This window comes from Amblyomma americanum, chromosome 3, assembly GCF_052857255.1.
Source record: "Amblyomma americanum isolate KBUSLIRL-KWMA chromosome 3, ASM5285725v1, whole genome shotgun sequence".
Classification (NCBI taxonomy): domain Eukaryota; kingdom Metazoa; phylum Arthropoda; class Arachnida; order Ixodida; family Ixodidae; genus Amblyomma; species Amblyomma americanum.
Genome location: NC_135499.1, coordinates 212753010 through 212772251, shown reverse-complemented (window position 1 = coordinate 212772251; position 19242 = coordinate 212753010). Strand labels below are relative to the sequence as shown.

At 49.4% G+C, this 19242-nt stretch overlaps 1 protein-coding gene across 5 annotated transcripts in view; it reads left to right on the top strand.

Moving 5' to 3' along the window:
* The window catches only part of LOC144126012 (aquaporin-9-like), a 51864-nt gene that overhangs the window by 2670 nt on the left and 29952 nt on the right, over positions 1-19242 (top strand). For all 5 annotated transcript variants that reach the window (XM_077659878.1, XM_077659879.1, XM_077659877.1 and 2 more), the window contains exon 2: positions 18852-18978. In XM_077659878.1, the coding sequence (XP_077516004.1) occupies positions 18852-18978 (127 nt within the window). The remainder of the gene's footprint in view (positions 1-18851; positions 18979-19242) is intronic.

Below are 19242 nucleotides of genomic sequence, written 5' to 3'. Positions count from 1 at the left end.
CTGATGCGCTGACATTTGCGTTTGCGGCCGCGAAAAATCTTTCACGTTGGCATCTGCACAATGGGTGAACTCACTTGGTTATTCCGTGACGTCTTCTCCGTCAAAGTCGCACACTGAATGCCTCAGCGAGCGCCGCCCCCCGTAGGGGAGTTCGGAACTTCCCGCGACGTTGGCCACGTGGCGATATATCGCAGGACGAATACTGCTGTCAAGACAGCAGGGCAATTTGGCGCGCTTAATGAGTTCCCAACTATTGATTCATCAATTCTTTGTTCACTACTGACAAATCCTTATGTGTCGCTGGAACGGATTCTGTCTCATAGTAGCATGACAAAAGGCATCAGCACTAAGCAAGGCTCTTATTGAAGCAGTTTGCTTGCACATGAAAACTTCAGCTTGGCTTGCAACTTGGCTTGCATGCGGCAATATACCTACGAAATGTGACCTTGAGGAAACGATTCGTTCGTGTGCCAGGGTCTCCGATTTTTGGCCAGCCATTGTGCTGTCTGAGCTTTATCAAATTTCAGCATCTTTAGCAGCATCGCTTGAGTTTCTGAACCCTAATTTTCAAATCACCGTAGCTCAATTTGGCATGAGGAGAGCCTGCACCAAAGTACTTTAAAGACATCACATAGCGCTTTCAAATATTCAGTACGCAGGCTGGAGAGATTACTTGGACAAACCAACCGCAACACAAATTAATGAGTGAGCTCAAAAATGCAGGAGCTGATCACTCTAAATACCAGGGAGAAAAAAAAACAGGAAAAGAAAAAAGAGAAACCCTTTCGTAAAGTGCTCGCTCGCAAACAACAGCTTGCTCCAGCGGCCTATACCTAGAGTCAGTGCTTGATAACATATCCATGTGACTATACCTCGAGGTCGTGAGGCAACCACGCACGTCTAATCGCTTGAATGCCGATCCTATTGTGCCTCGGTTTTATTGTCCGTTGAAAGGCGTTCTTGTCGCCTTCAGCCTACGCTGCTGTGTTCCGCCCGCCTGAACCGCTACACGTACGGCGGGAAGGGAAAAACCCGAAGTGTGTTAATTTGTTCCACGTTTAACGACCATACGCTTCTTGAACACGTGCGCTCCTCCACGACGCCTATAGTATCGTCGTCGTCGCGAGCAATTAGGTCGCATTGGCGCTTATTTCAACTGACTCGACCCTTTCGCGGGTGTCTTGGCACCGCGCAGGATCGACCTCACGGCTTGGGCTCCCCAAGGTCAATTGAAGGGCGTGACCGCTTTTATAAATGACAGCTCAGTCCCGCTGGCTGGCGTCGACTGCGCCAAGTTGCGGCACTCGACGCAACCCCCCCCCCCCCCCCCTTTTATCTCAGTCGTCTTCATCCTTTCTGCTTTGTTCTCTGGAACACGGAGATTGGCTTCAGTTTAGCGCGTCCATTAAGTGCGTCGAAATCGGATTAGTGGGACTCTTGCCCAACGCATTTGTGGCCGTGAAATGTACGTGCACTGGGTCCTAGATTTAGGATTAACTTTGCACCATGATCCGCAAGGGGAGGGTGCTATTCTTTTTTATCCCCCACGCCCTCATTTACTCCTACTAAAGGCTTAGATGACGCTGTTTCTCTGCATCGGCAGCGGAGTGAAATGCGAACGTTGCATAGAAGACAATCAACTTCATAAAAGTGACTTATAGATGACACCGGCATAGCTTTGACCTTTATTGCAGCTTAGCGTGATCGAGTCTGTGTCGAGTATGGCCTTAAGATTTTACTAAACTATATCCGATGTCCCGCTGGCATGCATGACCGCAGTGTCACGTTTATCAACCTAACAGAGTACAAGCAATGACAGTGGCTCAGAACCATTGAGATCCTTGCTTTGCTGCGATAGATTAACGTAACGGTGGCTCATGCCCTTGAGTGCTTCAGGCGTTCCACTTGGGAACGACCACAGAACGCATTTCATTGTCCTCCATCAAGGCTGCATTGATAGCCAGGGTTAGCCGAAACAAACGGGTTAGCAATAAAAATGGGTCGCTTTTTTTTTTTTTGCTGCTTCTCGATCGGGAGCTGAGTCCGTTGGTAGCGCACCGAACAAAGAACACCCATCTTATCCATGCTCGCGCGGTCTGGAGAGGCATTGCATTTGCGACGTAATTTCTTTTTAATGCTGCCTGGATCTCCGTGCGGTAGATGAACCCGACCCGGCTGATTAAGCTGATAACGGGGAAAAGGGCGCGGTCCGCTGCAACTCTGCGATTGATTTCGTCACCGCCCCTCCAGAAATCGATAGAGCGGTTCCCTCCCGATGAGACGTGTTTAAGCAAACGTGATATTGGTTGTGCCAAGTTGTGACTTTGAGGTTCTTGATTTAGTCCCACAGGCTATCGTTAGCGCCCTATTTCTTTCTTCGTCCTTTTGAAGGCCAGCTGAATCAGAACATTAGATGCTCAATGTAGACACCATAGTTGGCAATCTAAATGATCTCGCATTTTCTTTAAGTATGTGGTTAAGAAGGCCCCCCTAAGTTTTTTTTTTCCCCCTACTTGGAACGCATTTGCTGAAAGACGACCCTGGCACCTTTGCCGCATTCGGTGAAATAATAAAAGAAACGTATAAATCTCATCGTGAAAACTTGGTCATCGTTTTCCCATTTCTCTCTCTCTCTCTCTCTTTCCTCCAGCGAGAGATTTCCACTTCTCGTACCTCTTCAAGCGTTCAGTAACACAGTTAGCCCTCTCTGTAGATATAAAGTTCCTGCCCGAGTGTGGTTTCCTAGCCTGGCACTGCAACGTTTAAAAGGAGCACGATTCGGGAACAAATAGCGGCAACCCTCACGAAGGCTAGCTGTGCCGCCAGCGCCTAGCTTTTCTCCACGGCACTTGTAGGTGACGCAACACTTAGCGAGCCTTGAGCCAGCCCTACTAACCCAGGGCGCGAAGTGGCGTTGAGCTGGTACATATAAATACATAAGCGTGGCCGACCGAGTGTTTTAAGTGCGGGTGTGTGCGTCTGTCATCCCGAACAACGGCTGCTCCTTCCTGGGCCGCCATATGTGGGTCACCGACATGTGTCTGCGTGCCGGCCGGCACGTTGCGTGGGGGTCTGCTAAAAGCAGACGCACGTGCAGTGTCTGCAAAAGTGGTGACGTCAGCCCCTGGGACGATCAATGGAGTTACGTCACCGGGGCTGCTTCGGCTGCCTCGACGCTGCGGGCTGGCTACGTCGAGCGGTGACGTATGCGCGGGGGCAGGGCGGAGCGTGCTCGGGTTGCCATGGTAACCGGCGCATACAAACGCTGCAGGCGGTACTCCTTTATTTCCCTTCGCTCCGAGTGGGGCCGGAGATCCGGCTAGGTGCACTGCCGCCGCCTGGAGAGGTCTATACACATCGCCTGCTGGAGGGCAAACGAAGGGCGCGCCGAGGGTTCATTCCCGAATGCGCGTGGGCGCTTTGGGGAAGTTCAGAAAGTGATCACGTAGACGACTGTTTCATCACGGCCAACCGCCGCATTGGCCGGGGCTTCTAAAACACTGCATTTCCGATATGAATGCGTTTGTCTTTCCACCTCGTTCGGAATGCCGTATACGGTTGTGTATCGAGCGGCCCTGTGTTGTGTTCCGGTATCCGGACTATCGTCGCCTAAATTATTCACTAGCGATGCAGCTGCCCGAGAGACACGATCTCCTGCCAACCGGCGCCTGATGTTGTCTTGGGCCCATATCTCTACGTCAAGATAATCTTTCTCATTTGTCTCGAGGAGGCAGCGGTCGTCCCATGTTCGCACCCACACCTCTCGTATGTTTTCCTAGGGAGAAGCTCCACTTTCTTACACATCGAGATAACTATGCTGGCGTCGGGTACCGATGATAATGTTAATCGGAATTGCCTCATTCGGTTCATCTATATATTCCCTCTTACGTTCTTGCTGTGCGCAGAAGAGGGAGGAAATTTAGTGGCGGAGAAAGAAAACATGACGCCAAAGTTCGGGGGCGCAATCTTCTGCACAGCTGGACGCCGGAGTAACGGACATAATGCACACGCCCCAGCGTCAGCTGTCTCAAGAGCACGCTATTAGGCATGACCTTTGCGAGCAGTGCTCGTCGCGGTAGTCAATAAAGAAGCAAAGGAACTTACAGAATGCCCTGACTCGCGCGGAGGTGCTTGCTTTTTCGCCGTTGTCAAACACCGCAGTTCAGGCTAGTTCAGTTTGCTAGTGGAGAGCTCCGCCTCTTCGTGAACTGCGTAAAGCGATGCGACCACCATTGCAGCCTACAGCGACATAACGGCGAACTTATACCTCATGACCTCATGGCGGGAAAACCGACAACTGGGAGATCCTAGCCAACACTATTCCAGCAATGTGCATGTTAATAGGTTACTGTCTACGCGGTCAGCTAAATAACACCGTCGAACCTCGTTATAACGAAACGGTTTCTAACGAAATAATGGATACAATGAAGGAATGACGATTCTCCTCAGAAGCCCGGTCAACACGGGCTATAACGAAGCTACGGCTATAACGAAGTAATCGCCGGGCGCTTTCAACTTCGTTATAACGAGGTTTAACTGAATACAAAATCGACTCGTGGCTTGTCTGAGAGTTTTGCCTCGCTTCCCCATTGCGTGAGGACTTCTTTTTTTTTTTTTTGAGCGACCCTCTCTTTTGGAGCTGCGTTGTCGACACAGACGCGCACTTTTGCACAATATTTGGCCCATGTTTTTTGTCTCTTCCAGTGTTTATTATTTTTCCCTGCCTCGACCGGAGTCTAGCTGAGCGGGTTGTTTTTGGCATCGCTCACCGGTGGAGAGACGCTGGTTGCCAAGGGGGGGCTGCGTTCAGCGAACCCTCTCCGACTTACGTAACGGAACCACAGGGGCAAAAGCGCGCCTTAATGAAATAAAAGAAAAACAGATGACAATGCCACCTGCTCGATCCATTTTGAGCATCGCGCAAAGGACTCGCGAGTGTTCCCCTAGAATACTGTTCTCGATTTATCCAGAAATATGTGGGTAAAAAACAAACAAACTTTGTGCTCAGTTTGATAAGAAAGCAGCCACTTTCATTTTCTGTCATATGGCTGCGGACGTCAACAGTGCTTCTCCCTCCGGTAGTGTTAGACGTGACTTTCAAATACTGCAGGCAAGAGCGGTTTCCTTGTCAGACATCTTCCTTTTCTTTCGATTAATTTTAGAATTCACAATCCAGTCTGGTATTTAATGATTGTTTATTAATTTACGGAGCCGCATGACGTTACGATTTCGCTTTCAGAGTCTGGTAATGCGTCATCAGTTTCTCCTATTCCTTCGAGACTGTGTTTAGGCATAGGGCGCACTGCATCTGACAGGTTAATAAATTGCCGCCTATTGTGTCTAGATGGGGCTTCAAAGGTCTTGGGGGTCTGATTCGTAGAAGAAAGAGTTGTTTGCAGGATGTGCTGATCTTCTGCTCAGGAATTCTGGATTCCGGAGCACTGCGATTGTAGGAAGGCACCCTGCGATGCAGGCGCGCGATTTTTATTTTTCTGACGACCGCACTGCAGAAATAAAAACATGCCTGCATTTCAACCAACAGGGCTCTTTTTTTCCCCTTTCGTTTCCTGGGAATATCGTAACGCGTCGCCATAACACGTGGCGTGGAATGAAGCCAAGCTGGAGATGATATCTTTGTTTGTCTCGAAGAAACGATCACGTCTTATTATCCCCGTCTCGCACGTAGCAACGAGAACCGCGCCAGCTTTAAACTGCAAACATAAACCCCGAGCGTCGAGCTATCAGTAGCGTTGCCTTGTGCTCGCAACTCAACTCCCTTCACTCTGACGTGGGAGCGGGATCTGTCCGGACAAGTCTTGGCAACTGGAGCGTGCGTGGCGTGGAGCAAACTAGCAGCGCTTCTTTCTTGGTTGCTTCGCTCTCAAGTCGAGGCTATTTCCTGTTCATGTGCACGTGCGCTGCGGAATGGTACGCCGCCGTGCACAAAGTCGGGGAACGTGAAAGGAGCGAACGAAAAAAAAAGTATTATTGCTCCTTTGCAAACCCGCGTGCTTCGAATCTAATCCGCGGTGAAAGCTCTCGTGTTCTGGCTAAGGCGAGATGCTCTATGAGTGTCGCCATCTGTCGTCAAGCTAATAGACAGAAGTCAGGAGAAAAAATTGGCGGTGGTTTAGCTCTGGTTAAACCTGGAGTGACGCGATAGCTACAGCTGGCCGAGTGGAACTTGGTCACGTGACCAACCACGTGATCGACCACGGTGCCGCGCCGCCGGCAGCTGCTCCGCTCCACGTGACCAACCACGTGAGAGCGTGGCGGTGCAGCCACAGGGTGGCGGCGCCGCCACGCTGAAGGCTCGAAATGCTACCGTAATGTAGCTATCTCTACAAAACTGCGAAACTGATGCCCGCCCAGATTGCTCCCTTGCGCAACAAACAAAAAATTTGCTGGTTGTCTCGAGGAGCAGGCTACATTTTGATAGCACAGTGAGGGGTATCTGACAGCAGTACAAGCTGCGGAGGAGGAGAAATGCGTTACCAGTATTGAACTGGCGGCGAGGGGTCAAGCACGAACGGGAAACGCTTCAACTGGGCAGGGATGATCAGGACTCTAACCATTGTATCCCAATTCTATTCTGTTTTTATTGCTTTTTCGTGGAAGGCGCGGTTCAAGTGGCGCACTTGGTGGCCATCGCCGGGATCGGCAGGTTAACTGGAGCGGCGGACGATAAGAAAGGAATAAAATAAACGAAGAGAGTCGTTGTATTACGTCGTTCGTGGAGTCAGTAAAGGAGCTGAGACTCAACAACAAATAAAAATTGAAGGTCGAGTAAAAACGTTCAAGCGACCCCTTATTCGCAGTCAAATCATTTCGACTTTGATGCTCTTCATTCGTTTGCCAGACTAGAGCCTGGCGCAACTCCACGCAACCTCTGATAATTAACGAATTGCTTCCGGCAAGTTTTCTGCTTATTTTTGTAAGCTTTAATTTCAATTTACAAATCTTTCTCGACTCTTTAGAACGGGAGGCGTGTGCCTTTATTCTTAAAGAAAAAAAAATTACGATGTGTGTATTAACGGCGGTGTGCGTGTGTATTCGTGCATAAAATAGGTTAGTGATTGGTTTTTACTCATTCATTGATTAGAGGACGACACCACAGCTGAGGTGGCCAGAAGTGGCGAACTTTAGACGGATGGACAGTTGGGCCAGTTGGTAAAGCTGCATTTTTGTTGGAACAGCGCAAATGTTGGAAAGGCAGGAAAGGAACAGGAACACGGAGACAGCGCTGTGGAACGAACTTCTCCTGCGAACGGAGATTTGTTAAGGTCATTCTGAGTCTGGACCACATTCGCAAAGATGAGAAATATGCATGACTGGCCGTTGCATTTGCCAGTTTGATCGCCCAGCGCACACGGGCCAACAAATCGTAGGAGATTATACATGCGAACTGCCTTCATAATGTGGTATTGTATTCGGTATGCATTCCGAGTCCACCAAAGTTGTCTGCGTATCAGGCGTTGAACGGCCAGCGTCAGCGTCGCATCACGTCGCCCAGTGCCATTTTAATCCTGATGCCAAAAACTTGAGTTAGTTCTCATTCGATTTCATGTTTCGAACATGACATTGTGGGAGATGTAAATATGTCAGCTTTCTACATATTGCCAGCATTGTACTTGGTTTCCTCCGGTATTGATTTTGTCATCATCATCATCAGCCTGAGTCTCCCATGTCTCTTCACTTAACCTTGCGTCTACATTTTGTTTCTATCTTTTTTTACACAGCGTAAATGGATTGTCTAGCTGATTAGCTGATACGTATACGTGCTCTCTACCCTGAAGATTCAGAACAAAGGAAACCGAGCCAAGGGGGTAGCAATGAGAAATGCCGAAAAGGACGTCTTCATCAAGGGGGGGGGGGTGGCAGCAGTATGGGCTTTCTAATCTTTTTCTTTTCTTCGTTGGTTTCGCGTATACTCGCGTTCCAAACAGTCGTCGCGTTCACGTCAGTATCCCAGCCAGCGAAAGCCCGTACGATGCTCAGCGCGGTTCGCGGACGTCACGGTGACGTCACCGGTTCATCCGACGCGCTAATCACAGAGCGCGAGTTACGTCGAGGCGGGCTGTCTGTCGCTAAGGCCCCGAACCCAGCTGCGACGCACCGCGATTGAGTCCGGGTTCTTTCTCCGTCCACGTGCGGAAGCGGTGTTCGAGCACATACGCGTGGGCCAGTTCTGGCCCTGGGGCTGCCCGAAATAGCGTGCGCGCCCCTTGTGTCGACCCTCGCGGCGGAGGCTCGTCGTGATTGCAGACAGCTGCAGGTCCGCGGCCAAGGCACGCCCGGCGGAAGAGGGGAACAAACTGTCAAGGCCGCCGCACGATCTCCGCTTCCTCCTTCGCGTGGAGGAGGATGAGGGGAAATGAAGCCGAGACACAAGGTTCGCGCGCCGAAATGAACACCCGAGACAGTTGGTTTAATGAGCAGAAGCCGTGCCGAGGTAATCATCCGCGTGGTATTATTGGGTCTGGGACCGGTATGGTTTAGCAGTCCTGTCCATCTTATTCCGGCCCATTCTTAGAACTAGAAACCCTATAACCAGTAATCGGGGCTATAACGACGGCTAGGCTGCGCTGCAGCCAGTGGTGAAAGGTGAAAAATGTCCCGAACTGAAATTGGAATGGCACCGCTCTGCCACCTCCGGCCTGGTAAACCACTTCCTCGTGCCTGTCGTCTTTCTTCCTTTTTTGTTCTCTTTTGCTTGTGTTTTCTTCTTCGCGCTATCCGCTATTTTGTTTAATGTGGCCCAGCCGCACTTGCTGGAGAGGAGTGCGTACGTGCTTGATGTTTCTGAGTGCTCGGAGAAGAGCCAGAGATACGTAACGACCGCGAAATTTTCTTAGTGCTTTCGTGGGTGGGCTGGTCAGAGTAAAGTGCGTCTTATTGTGCGCCGATGCAATCACCACTTGTTGGATCCCGTGCTCCAGATAAACACTGAAGCTCGAAAAACTCTGTTCTTCCGGCTTTCATTGGCGGGGGTAGTATCGGAGGGGGAAAGGGACCTTTCTTTCGTCAGCGGCGATGTTGGATCCAACTGTGCACTGCGAGCATTCAACCAATACGATGTACTTCGCTTGTGAATACATGAGATAAGGCGCGTAACAAACACATGCTTCACGAATAAGTACAGCTGTGAGCAGACCTCTATGGAGCTGGAGCAGAGCGCTATTACCAAATAAGGCAAAATCTCAGCACAGCTGCTCTTTCAGGGTTGTTTGCCTATGCGCCTAGCTCGAGCGCGAGCGATGTTTGTGCAACGCCCACGAGCTGCTTTAAAAATTATTTTCCTCTGCTCCGCAGAGAACCGCTCGAGGGCTCTGTAGGCATCCCTGCATGCTCACGGCTTTACGAGATGCGTTACGCTTCGCGTGCAGAAATGAAATAGGAAAATCGTGCCTACCGGAAATAAATAATTCTGAAGGTTCAACTGCACCCGCGCAGGGGCGGCGGAGTGCGTTGTTTATTATGCCACGTGCGAGAGGCACTTGTCGCTGCCCAGCTGCCGCCTGTGCGACTCAGTATGTATGGCCTGTACGCTGTGCAACCGAGGTCTGCAGCCCGCATCTCACCAAGGTGACCCCGCCCGCCCGCGTCTGGATCGCTCGCCAGCGGAGGCGGCTGCAGTCCGCAAAAAGCGCCGCGACCCAACGGGGATAGCGAGGGGCGTCTACGGAAAGCGGTGACAGCGGGAGAGGGAAAAAGAAATCGGAAGCCGACATCGTTGGCGGCTGTGAAAAGTCGTCGCGCTTACCAGCCCGTGTGGGTGTCGGACTGCGTAATCGGCCCGGAGCTGCATTTCAAGGGGTGCCTCTCAAAGATTAAAAAAAAAAAAACAAGCAAGCTTGCAGGTCAGATATGTCGCAGTGATGGTCGCGGCTTTCTTCGACGAATTCTTAATTGGCGAGCTGATATCGCCATTGTTCTCCCGAGCAGTCTTCGCGACAGCAAGTGAACTCGCCAAAGGGATAGAGAGTGAAATGAGCGTTGGACGAGAAGGATACGAACAGCGCCGAGGCTGATTAGCAAGGTCGAGTGAACTCGGAACGCAGGTGGCTGCGCAGTCAAAACGCGAAACCGAAAAAAAGAAAAAGCTGCTCTGCTCTTGAGCAAAACGCTGGCAGGTCGTATTGTCTTATGCGGTTTACTTAATTCCCCGACGACTGTTGTGGATTCAGAAAAGAATAAGAAGACGCCCAATTTAGTGGTTGATGACTTCGTACCTTAGGTTCTTGATATTTAGTTAACCACTCAGCACTATAGTCCGCTGTCATGATGGCGGTGCATTTATACTCAGGTAATAAGCGCGCAAGTGCGCATTCAAGGATGCAATGCGGCTGCGTTTTTATGGAGGAAAAACGCTAAGGCGCCCGTGTGCTGTGCGATGTTAGTGCACGTTAAAGATCCCCAGGTGGTCGAAATTACTCCGGAGCCCTCCACTACGGCACCTATTCTTTTCTTCGTTCACTCCCTTCCTTATCCCTTCCCTTACGGCGCGGTTCAGGTGTCCAACGATATATGAGACAGATACTGCGCCATTTCCTTTCCCCCAAAGAACCAATTATTATTATTATTATTATGCAATGCGGGCATGGTACCCCTGAACCTTTACGTGACAACAAGGGCGCGACGACTGTTGACGTTGCCGGGGCACTAGCGCGTTTCCGATCGAATTACGGAAAACAAAAATGGAAAGCGTACGATTTTACGATGAGCTTCACCAATGCGTCGGTGCTTTTACAATTGTTTAACGCTATAGCGTTAAGGCTGCTCTTAATAATAATAATAATTGGTTTTTGGGGAAAGGAAATAGCGCAGTATCTGTCTCATATATCGTTGGACACCTGAACCGCGCCGTAAGGGAAGGGATAAAGGAGGGAGTGAAAGAAGAAAGGAAGAAAGAGGTGCCGTAGTGCTCCTCTTCTGCAGAAAACCCGGCGTTGTCGTCGCCGTCGTCATCGAAAAATTCGCAGAGAAGCAACCTTGGTGGACTACCTGGGTCACGTGACGAGGTCACGTGATCACAACCTGTTCACCTGATTGCGAGCAAACTGACTACCGTGGCAGGTGGCAGTTAAATTAATGACTAGTCGCGAGAGGTTGCTCGGGAAGAGCAACCTGTGTCGCACAAGCCCCAGCGATGGCTGCACATGCCGTCGCAGGGCAGTGGCGCATCGCTTAACCGCTGCACCACTGCGCCAGGAGGGGCATGTGGACTCCCGGGGATCTTTCAGCGAAAAGTAGAGAATGACCAGTTCCGCATATATATGTGCATTACCCTATTAACGCTGTCGCCTCAAACCCTGAAGACGGAACTCTTTGTTTGCTATTATTATTATTATAAATAAATTTCTCATTGATTATCGGTAGACACCTATTTATGAGCGCAAGCTCAGCGGATTTCTGGAAGATTACTTGACATATCTTCGAATGCTGGCATGTTTTAGCTTCAGTTTAGCGGAGATTTTATAACACTCAGATTGGAACAATGCTCGCAAGAAACAGAGCAACCACACTTCTGCCCTGGATACTCAGAACGACGCAGGATGTGCGTAAGCAAGATGGTGCGAGGACAGATCTTTAATTAAGACACTTCCTGGCGTCTGACAAGCCAGTAGCAGTTTCCACCGGGTGTTAACAGGAACTGTGTTCTTAGTCATGCCGTCTCTACACAGCACCCGCCCACGGCCGTCACCGCAATATGTACGTCCACGCATAGACACGATGACGTCAGCGCAGCTGCAGCGAGTGCACGTACGCCGCGTAAATGTCACGTTTACGGCCTTCCTCAACAACTTGTTACCCTTAATCACCGCAGGCAAACATGTGCGCCGCGGTAGACGGTGAATGCCGGCTGCCGTGGCAGATTCCCACCTTCCTCGTCACCATACATACTGCACCCTCTCTCCTAGGACACATGCAGAAGGTTTCGAGTGGTATGGCTTAATTGTCGGAGTCGTTCGGGTACCCGTCCTTTCAAGCGCGGAAATATTTGTTGGCGGGGGTGCTGAATGAATTGGTATGTGGGGTTTAGCGTACTGAAGTGACACGCGGTCTCTGAGGGACGTCGAAGTGCAGGCTTCTGTATTAAATGAGACTACCTGGGGTTATTTCACGTGCAATGACGTCGCACTGCACACGGGCATTTTCTCTCTCTCTCTTTTGTATTTCGTTTCAATCGAAATGCGGTCGCCGTGGCTAGGGGTCGATCCTGTGAGCTTAGGACCGGCAGCCGAACGCCAAAGCCACTGAGCCGCCGCGGCGGGTACGAAACAGCAACTATTCAGTGCAACAGATTTTTGGTGTGGTAGGTGGAGTTGAACGTCCCACAGCTGCACGCGGGCCGCGCGAGACTTCGCAGTGGAGAGCTCCTTAACGATTTCGACCACCTGGAGCTCTTTAACCATCGCACTGACATCGCGCGTCACAGGGCTGTCTCTTGCATTCCGTCTCCATCCAAACGTGGCCGCTGCGACTGGGCACGATTTCGCGACCCTCGGCTCTGCATCCGTGCGAGCCACTAAGGCAGTGCGGCTGGTCTGAATTATAGCTTTTTGTACTCATTAATAACAGTTGCGGTTAGTTGTACGTGTTTCAGACTTACCGATAATTCATATTTCCTCTCCTCCTCTCTTTACATTGCCCCCCCCCCCCCCCCCCCTACATTCTTTCGATGTAAAAACTACAAACTAAAGATATTTTCCATCAGGGACGATAACGATAAACTAAGACGTTCGGCCGCTGCCATCTTCCCCTCTGTGAAACGCCTCTATCACAAATCAGCTTTAACACTTTCTTCAGCAGCAGCTGAGATCGGTCTTCACTCGAACTCGTCTCTCAGAAACCGCGTATGCGGTTTAACCACTCTGTAGGCGCCGGGTTGTTCGGCGTCTGCCCCAGCTCTTAACTTTGCCTAAGTGGCGATAATGGCGCGGTCGACCCAAATACTCGAAGACCCGCCGAAGACGCCCACGGCGCCCTCTCCTCCTCCCTCGGCCAAATAAAACGTGACCGGGACGCGCGCCGTTGACCTGTAAGACTAAACCCATCATCGCGGCCTCGCTGGCGTCGCACGCATATGACGGCGCCGGAGGCGTTGCACACGCCGCCACTGTGTTCCGCAGGCCTCCGCCACGGATAAGCGCTGACGTGCCCGCTTGCACGTGTGACGCCGGTCCGGCTAACCCCGCCAAGCAAGGGGAGCAAGCAGCCTCTTGCACGAGCGTGACGCCCTAGGCAGGAAGCGTGGGAACGCCCTCCCCTCAGACGTGGCTTCCGTACTTGTGCATGCACGATGCCACAGCGTATATGATCGATTAGCACGTGTCGCAGCCGCCGTATACCAAACTCGCTTTGGGCGTTCCGCTGTTTGCTACCCTTCCGGGGAGACCGTAAAAAAAAAAAAAAAAATGTGAGCGGAGTCGACTTCACGCTTGGGAGGAGTATATCACCCAGTGGAGATTCCAATGCGTGGTAGCTGCCCAAGGCAGTGTCTGCGTTAACTTATATGACTTAAGGCTTTTAGGGGCCAAAGAAGTCGGCTAGCAGAGACGCAGTAGCAAGCGAAGAGCTCAGGATTAACTTCAGACTACCTGGGTTCTTTGAAAATTAAGTAAGAGTGGGTTCTCTAGCTCTTTCTGGGTATGTTAACGTTCGTCCGGCAAGCAATGAAAGAAGCACTTATGGCTGAGAAAATTGCATTAAAAATTTTCTGGCCACCCGGTTCAAACTCGTGGCTTTTACACCGAGAAAAACTGGTTGCCGCCGTTTTGAAATGAATGGTGGCGCAGCATAGCCTCCGGGATGCATTTCTGCAGAACGCATTTCTCCCGCACCGAAATCCAGTTGATCCTTGATCCATAACTTGATCCATAATACCCTGTCATTTCAGCGTTGTCGTCAGGTCAACCTGGACCTCATTAAAATGAGACTCATTCGCGTTTACTTTCCTTCCGCTCCTTGTTTATTGTTGTCATTATCATTACTATCATAATCATCACCATCACCACCATCACTACCACCACCAGCCTTACTGTGACGACGACGATGATAATGATTTATTTCTTGAAAGATGCTTTGTGCTGTCAGTCGACGCTAGCTCTGCCCTCAGTCACCCCTGATGAAGGAGCCGAGTCGGCTTCGAAACGTTGGGTAAAAATTAATGTTTTTGGTTGGAGATGTGCAGTTTATTATGTCTTCAAACCCAACCAGACAAGCAAATCTGTCAAAATGTTTAGTTTTCAGTAGCTTTCCAGTTCATCATCTGCACTTGATACAATACACTTCCCGATGAACGAAACAGACGCATGAGTGTACGCCTTTGTTAGTGAGGGCGAAACTGGTCCCGGACCAGGCGCGGCAGTCTGACTCGCAAGTTATCACTCGACAGAAATGTCGCCCCACTTTGTATACGTGAGTTGCATGAGTAATGTTAGGTCACACACATTGCAGAACCCCCGTGTCACTGTTTCGGAGACTTGGGCGAGCATGCAAATCATTCTAACTGAATGCGTCATCGCTAGATTAAAAGTAAATTAGCAAAAATGTCGAAATCTCCGACAGTAATGCGGGTGCATATAATTTTCCTTTGTCGATAACGTCTCTACACAGATAGTTATTTAGCTAATTCTTATATTTGCTAGTATTCCAGTGGAGGGATTGCAGTGATTCGACGTCACATGGGGAAGGACCGGACTTTAACTGACAGGCGCCCCACGCTGTCGCCTCATTACCGCCGCATTGGCTGCGCGCATGAAATGACGCCGAGCGTCATGCTGTTGGCCAATCACCGCTTCCAGCTCCTAAGTGTGCAAGCTTTTTTTTTTTTTTTTTGCAGCTGCTTCTTTCCTCAGTGTATGTACAGAAAATGAGCGCGAGCTAGCTGATGCTATCCGCATGGCCGCATTTCAATGCAAGCGATGTTGAACAATGAGCGCATGCGTCGCGCAAGCAGCCGCTGTAGTTTTAGTAGAAATGAATTCCATCCCTTCCTCGTATTCCTGCATGATTCGGCAGCTCCCTTGCGGCCAGCAGTTCTCCACGAGGACGTAGAACGTAGCAGCTGTACAGAAAACAGGTGGCCCGTGCTGCAGCTGCAGTGGTGGGCGCTGGCTCGGAGCAGCGACGTACGTTCAGGTGCGGCGAGACATGCAATGCAGTCGAACGCCGATAAATCGAAGCTTTAGGGCAGCGAAAAATAGATGTTCCAATGATGCGGACGTTCGCATCGAATCGAGCTTGAGCATACGTACAACATTGGCGGGGCTTGAGATGTTAAGCGCCTGAAAAAAAAAAAAAATCTTGAAAAATCGGGGGAAAAGAGTTTTTTTTTTCGCTTTTTTATTGCCTAGGAGAACGAAAAAAAAAAAGCCGTCAAAATTTCAAATTGAAAATTGCGCGGAATCGCCTCACTACGCACTACAAAATTTTGTATAAAAGAGCTGTGTGGGAGTATGCTAAGCATCTGCAGCCGTCCACACGGGCAAGGCCTTTGTAGCAATCAACCTCTGACGTCAGTCGCACGTCGGCTACTCCAAATTACCCCATCGTCTGCTTCGTGAAGGAAACTGGTCGCTGTTTGGTAATGTCCATCCGAAGCTGCGCAACAGTCTTGCGGGAAGGCACTCAAGCCTCAACGTGGGAAAAGGATTTCCTTACCCAGCAATGGCGAAACTGATGCAATGCTTTGCGTCGACTGTATTGTATCCAGTATGTCGCCATCGTTTCCTGAAAATACTTCGCAGCATCTTTGTTTTGATGCAGAGATATAATTGTTTGCTTAAATGAGTTACAAAATGGACTTAATGAAACTTTGCGTTCTCGGTTTTTTTTTCTCCATATTTTCATATTTTTGTATAAGAAAAAGAGGCAGAATGCTTTTCTTCCCGAGCTTTCAAAATTTCTGTAAGATTTTTATCTCTAGACGGGACCAAAGCGTCAGTTCAAATAAACGGGAAGTTCGAAAAAAGCGAGTTTGAATAAATGAGTCTTCACTGTACCTAAAACGCACTCGATGACTGAGTCTATTTTTACATTGGCATTCAAATTGAAATAACGATAAGAAGTCCATCCCTCCATCGGAAAAATATTTTGACAATAACTGAAAGTACGTCTCTCTCTCACTGATATTGGGGAGGAATAGCTGTTGTATGCTTATTTGTTTCATCTCTTTCCTACCTGTATAGAACAGGGATTTTTGCCCGTGCCCTTTGTGGCATGGGCTCAACGCAGAGGTCAACGTACAGGCTTCACACGCGCGTGTTCAAGGGTGGAAGGGTAACATTTTTTTCATTTTATTTTGTCGATTTTCTGAGGACGATGCTCGCAATTGTTTTATGTGAAAACAAAGAACTCGTGTGCAACTGTTCCTCGTTGCTCTGTCGCATAGCGAGCGAAGCAAAAACACGAGGTCGTGTGCTTGCTTGGCTGAAGGTATACGCGCGAACTTCGCTCCATGGAAATACCGTCCGCTCCTGGCCTTCCGGATGGCGCAATGCCAGAACAAATGTCGAAGTCTGCGAGCTTCCGTGTTTAGCTTTTGTCTTCGTTATTGATTAGATACGCCTACAATGGCGTGCGTGTTTCACGCCTAACACAACAGATGCCTGAAATAATGTGTTTTTTAAAGATAGCTTGAACAACGTCCGCTCAGAATTCCCACGAGAAACATGTTTATTGCGCATATCTCCAACTGTAATCGTAGTAGCCCATTGCATAAGCACTCTGCTAAAATATAATATACACACACTTTCTATAAGCCTTAGCTGCATACTTCAATGATATAAGTTATTAAGCTTTAAAAACGTATTGCTAATTTTCTAAAACTGGTAGACGTCACTGACACAGCCCGTACAAAATTTTGCCTTAATGTTCAGATGAGTGAAGCACTTAATGATGTTTGTGCAAATCTTGTAATGCGTCACTGGAAGTCCTTTCACGGTTAGGTCTGCAGGTGTCGCAATAGCCCATTGCAGCGCAGCACGTTAGGAGCGCTCTGAAAATGTACGTGTGTTCTTTTCGTGTTGTTTTGCCCGTGCCTTTGCTTTTCCGTGCGTAGTCCAGGTTGATCGGCGGTTACATTGAATCAGTAAGCCGCAGCCGGTATTACGTTAAGTGCAAGCTTGGCGCAAGTGCACTTAAGGAGACGTGACTTTCTATATGCGTTTCCAAGGCCATTTCTAAGGTCACCGCTGCTGTAGCGCTGCGATGGCCAGAACGCTTTTTTGACAGGCAGTTACACGCAGTGACTGAATGCTCTGCGAGAGCTACCTTGGACGATTAACAACTGGACGCCCCACTACAGTTGTAGTCAACATAGTGCTGTGCGCGGGTCTTTTTATTGCTCCATCATGAACTAATCACGCGCACAACCTGTACACATTTCTTATTGTGTAAATAGTTTGTGTATATTACTTCTCCCCCTATCCTCTATTCCTGTCACCTCACCTATTTCATTTCATTTCTCCATTCTGCCTGCTATTCTTTATTTCCGCTGCCCCAGCTCAGGTGCTTCAGTATCGATGGCAGATGCCGGGGCTAGCAAAATTTTTTCCTTCCTTTTTATTATTATTTTAGCAAAACCATTTACTACAGTTGATAAATTTGCCAAAGGGCCCATGCTGCAAAATATAACAAGATGATTTGTCCACAACTTGGAGGTTAGCGTACTTCACGCCGTCCGCGGCATTCAGACGAACTGAACAGGCCTGCTGAAAACGTAGTTATCACAAAGAAAAAGGTTGTTTTGCGCCTGTGTTATAGCTATCTGTCCAGCTCATAGGCGGCGCCTCCGTTGCTAACCTTCAGGAACTGGCTGCAGGCCATGCGCGGATTTTGATTCCGAGATCAAACGCTTCTCATGTCAGACCTCAGTGGAAGTGGCATTGCGTCCTGTGCGAGCTCTGCGCGAGTATTCATGCGCAGCAGCCACTTTGGACATTACCGTCTGCTGGAGCTCTCTGGGATGAATAACTTCTTTGTGTGGTGAATAATGAGCTCTGTGAGATGAATAACCTCTCAGCGGGATGAATAACTTCTCTGTGAGATGAATAACTTTGAACGACTCACAACGTATACACGCAAAGGGCAATACGAGGCCTGAATTAATGTAAATGAAAGAAAAGTAAAAGCAGTCTGACAGAAGTTTTTGCGATAGGTAAAAGTTACTGGAAGTAGTTAAAGAGACCAGCTTGCGATAAGTAAAAAGGCGCTAAAAGTATAGTTAATACCATCTATCGAGGCCAAATAGTCGCGGCAGCTCCAGCTTGTGAGCCAGAAATTTGCAGAGAAATAAGATAGGGGTGAAGTACAAATGGCTGCCACTAGCTCCTTAACCGTACCTTGGGAAGTATAGAACCCATGCAGAATACTCTCCTATAGGGTCGGAGTTCAGAGGCTAACAAAAAGTTGGACATCAGCCTGAGAACAGCGCAGCGAGCTATGGAAAGAAAAAGTGATGTTGCATTAGGACGGTAACAAGTGAGCAGCGCACTTTCGAGAGCAAGCAGTTGCTGAGGGCATTTTAGCTTAATAATCGTCGACGTGTGCAGGGCATATAATTCGCAGAACTCGCAACGAATGGTTTGTTAAGGTGTCAGAGTGGACACCACGAGAAGGAAAACGTAATTGAAGCCGACCGATAGATGGAGCAACCTGCTCATGAAACTTGCTGCAACAACGCGGTCCACGTCTGGCACACGAATACAATATTCATTTTTTGGGGGGAGGCATTAGTCTAGTAGTGCACTCTGCTGCTGCTGATGATGTTCATGATAATAATGATGATGATGATGACAGTCCTCTGATGATTTGGCTGTAAAGAGTTCTCTGTGTATTCAATGCAGGTGATCGGCGACTCCATCATGGCCATCATTATCGCCGGCGGGAACGAGCCCATCGCCGCCATTGTGGGCCCCGTAGGCTGGGGTGTCGCCATCTTTTGCGCCGTGAGCGTTGCTGGCGGCGTCTCGGGTCAGTGCCGTGCCCAGCACTTTCAAGATCCTTGATCGTTTTGTTCGTACCTGTGAAAGCCGCTGTGCGTTTTTTGTCGTGGTTGGTGCGCAGGAAAAGACGCACTACGCGTGACATACATGCCGCACGAAGAGCGATAGAAAGAAAGGGTAGAGGTAAAAACAATCGCTTTCTGTCTACCGCTGTACTCGAGCTGTGGAGTCAAAGGTAAAACAAACCTGCGTACGTTCCACTAGATTCTCACTCAAGGAGTAGTGGATAATA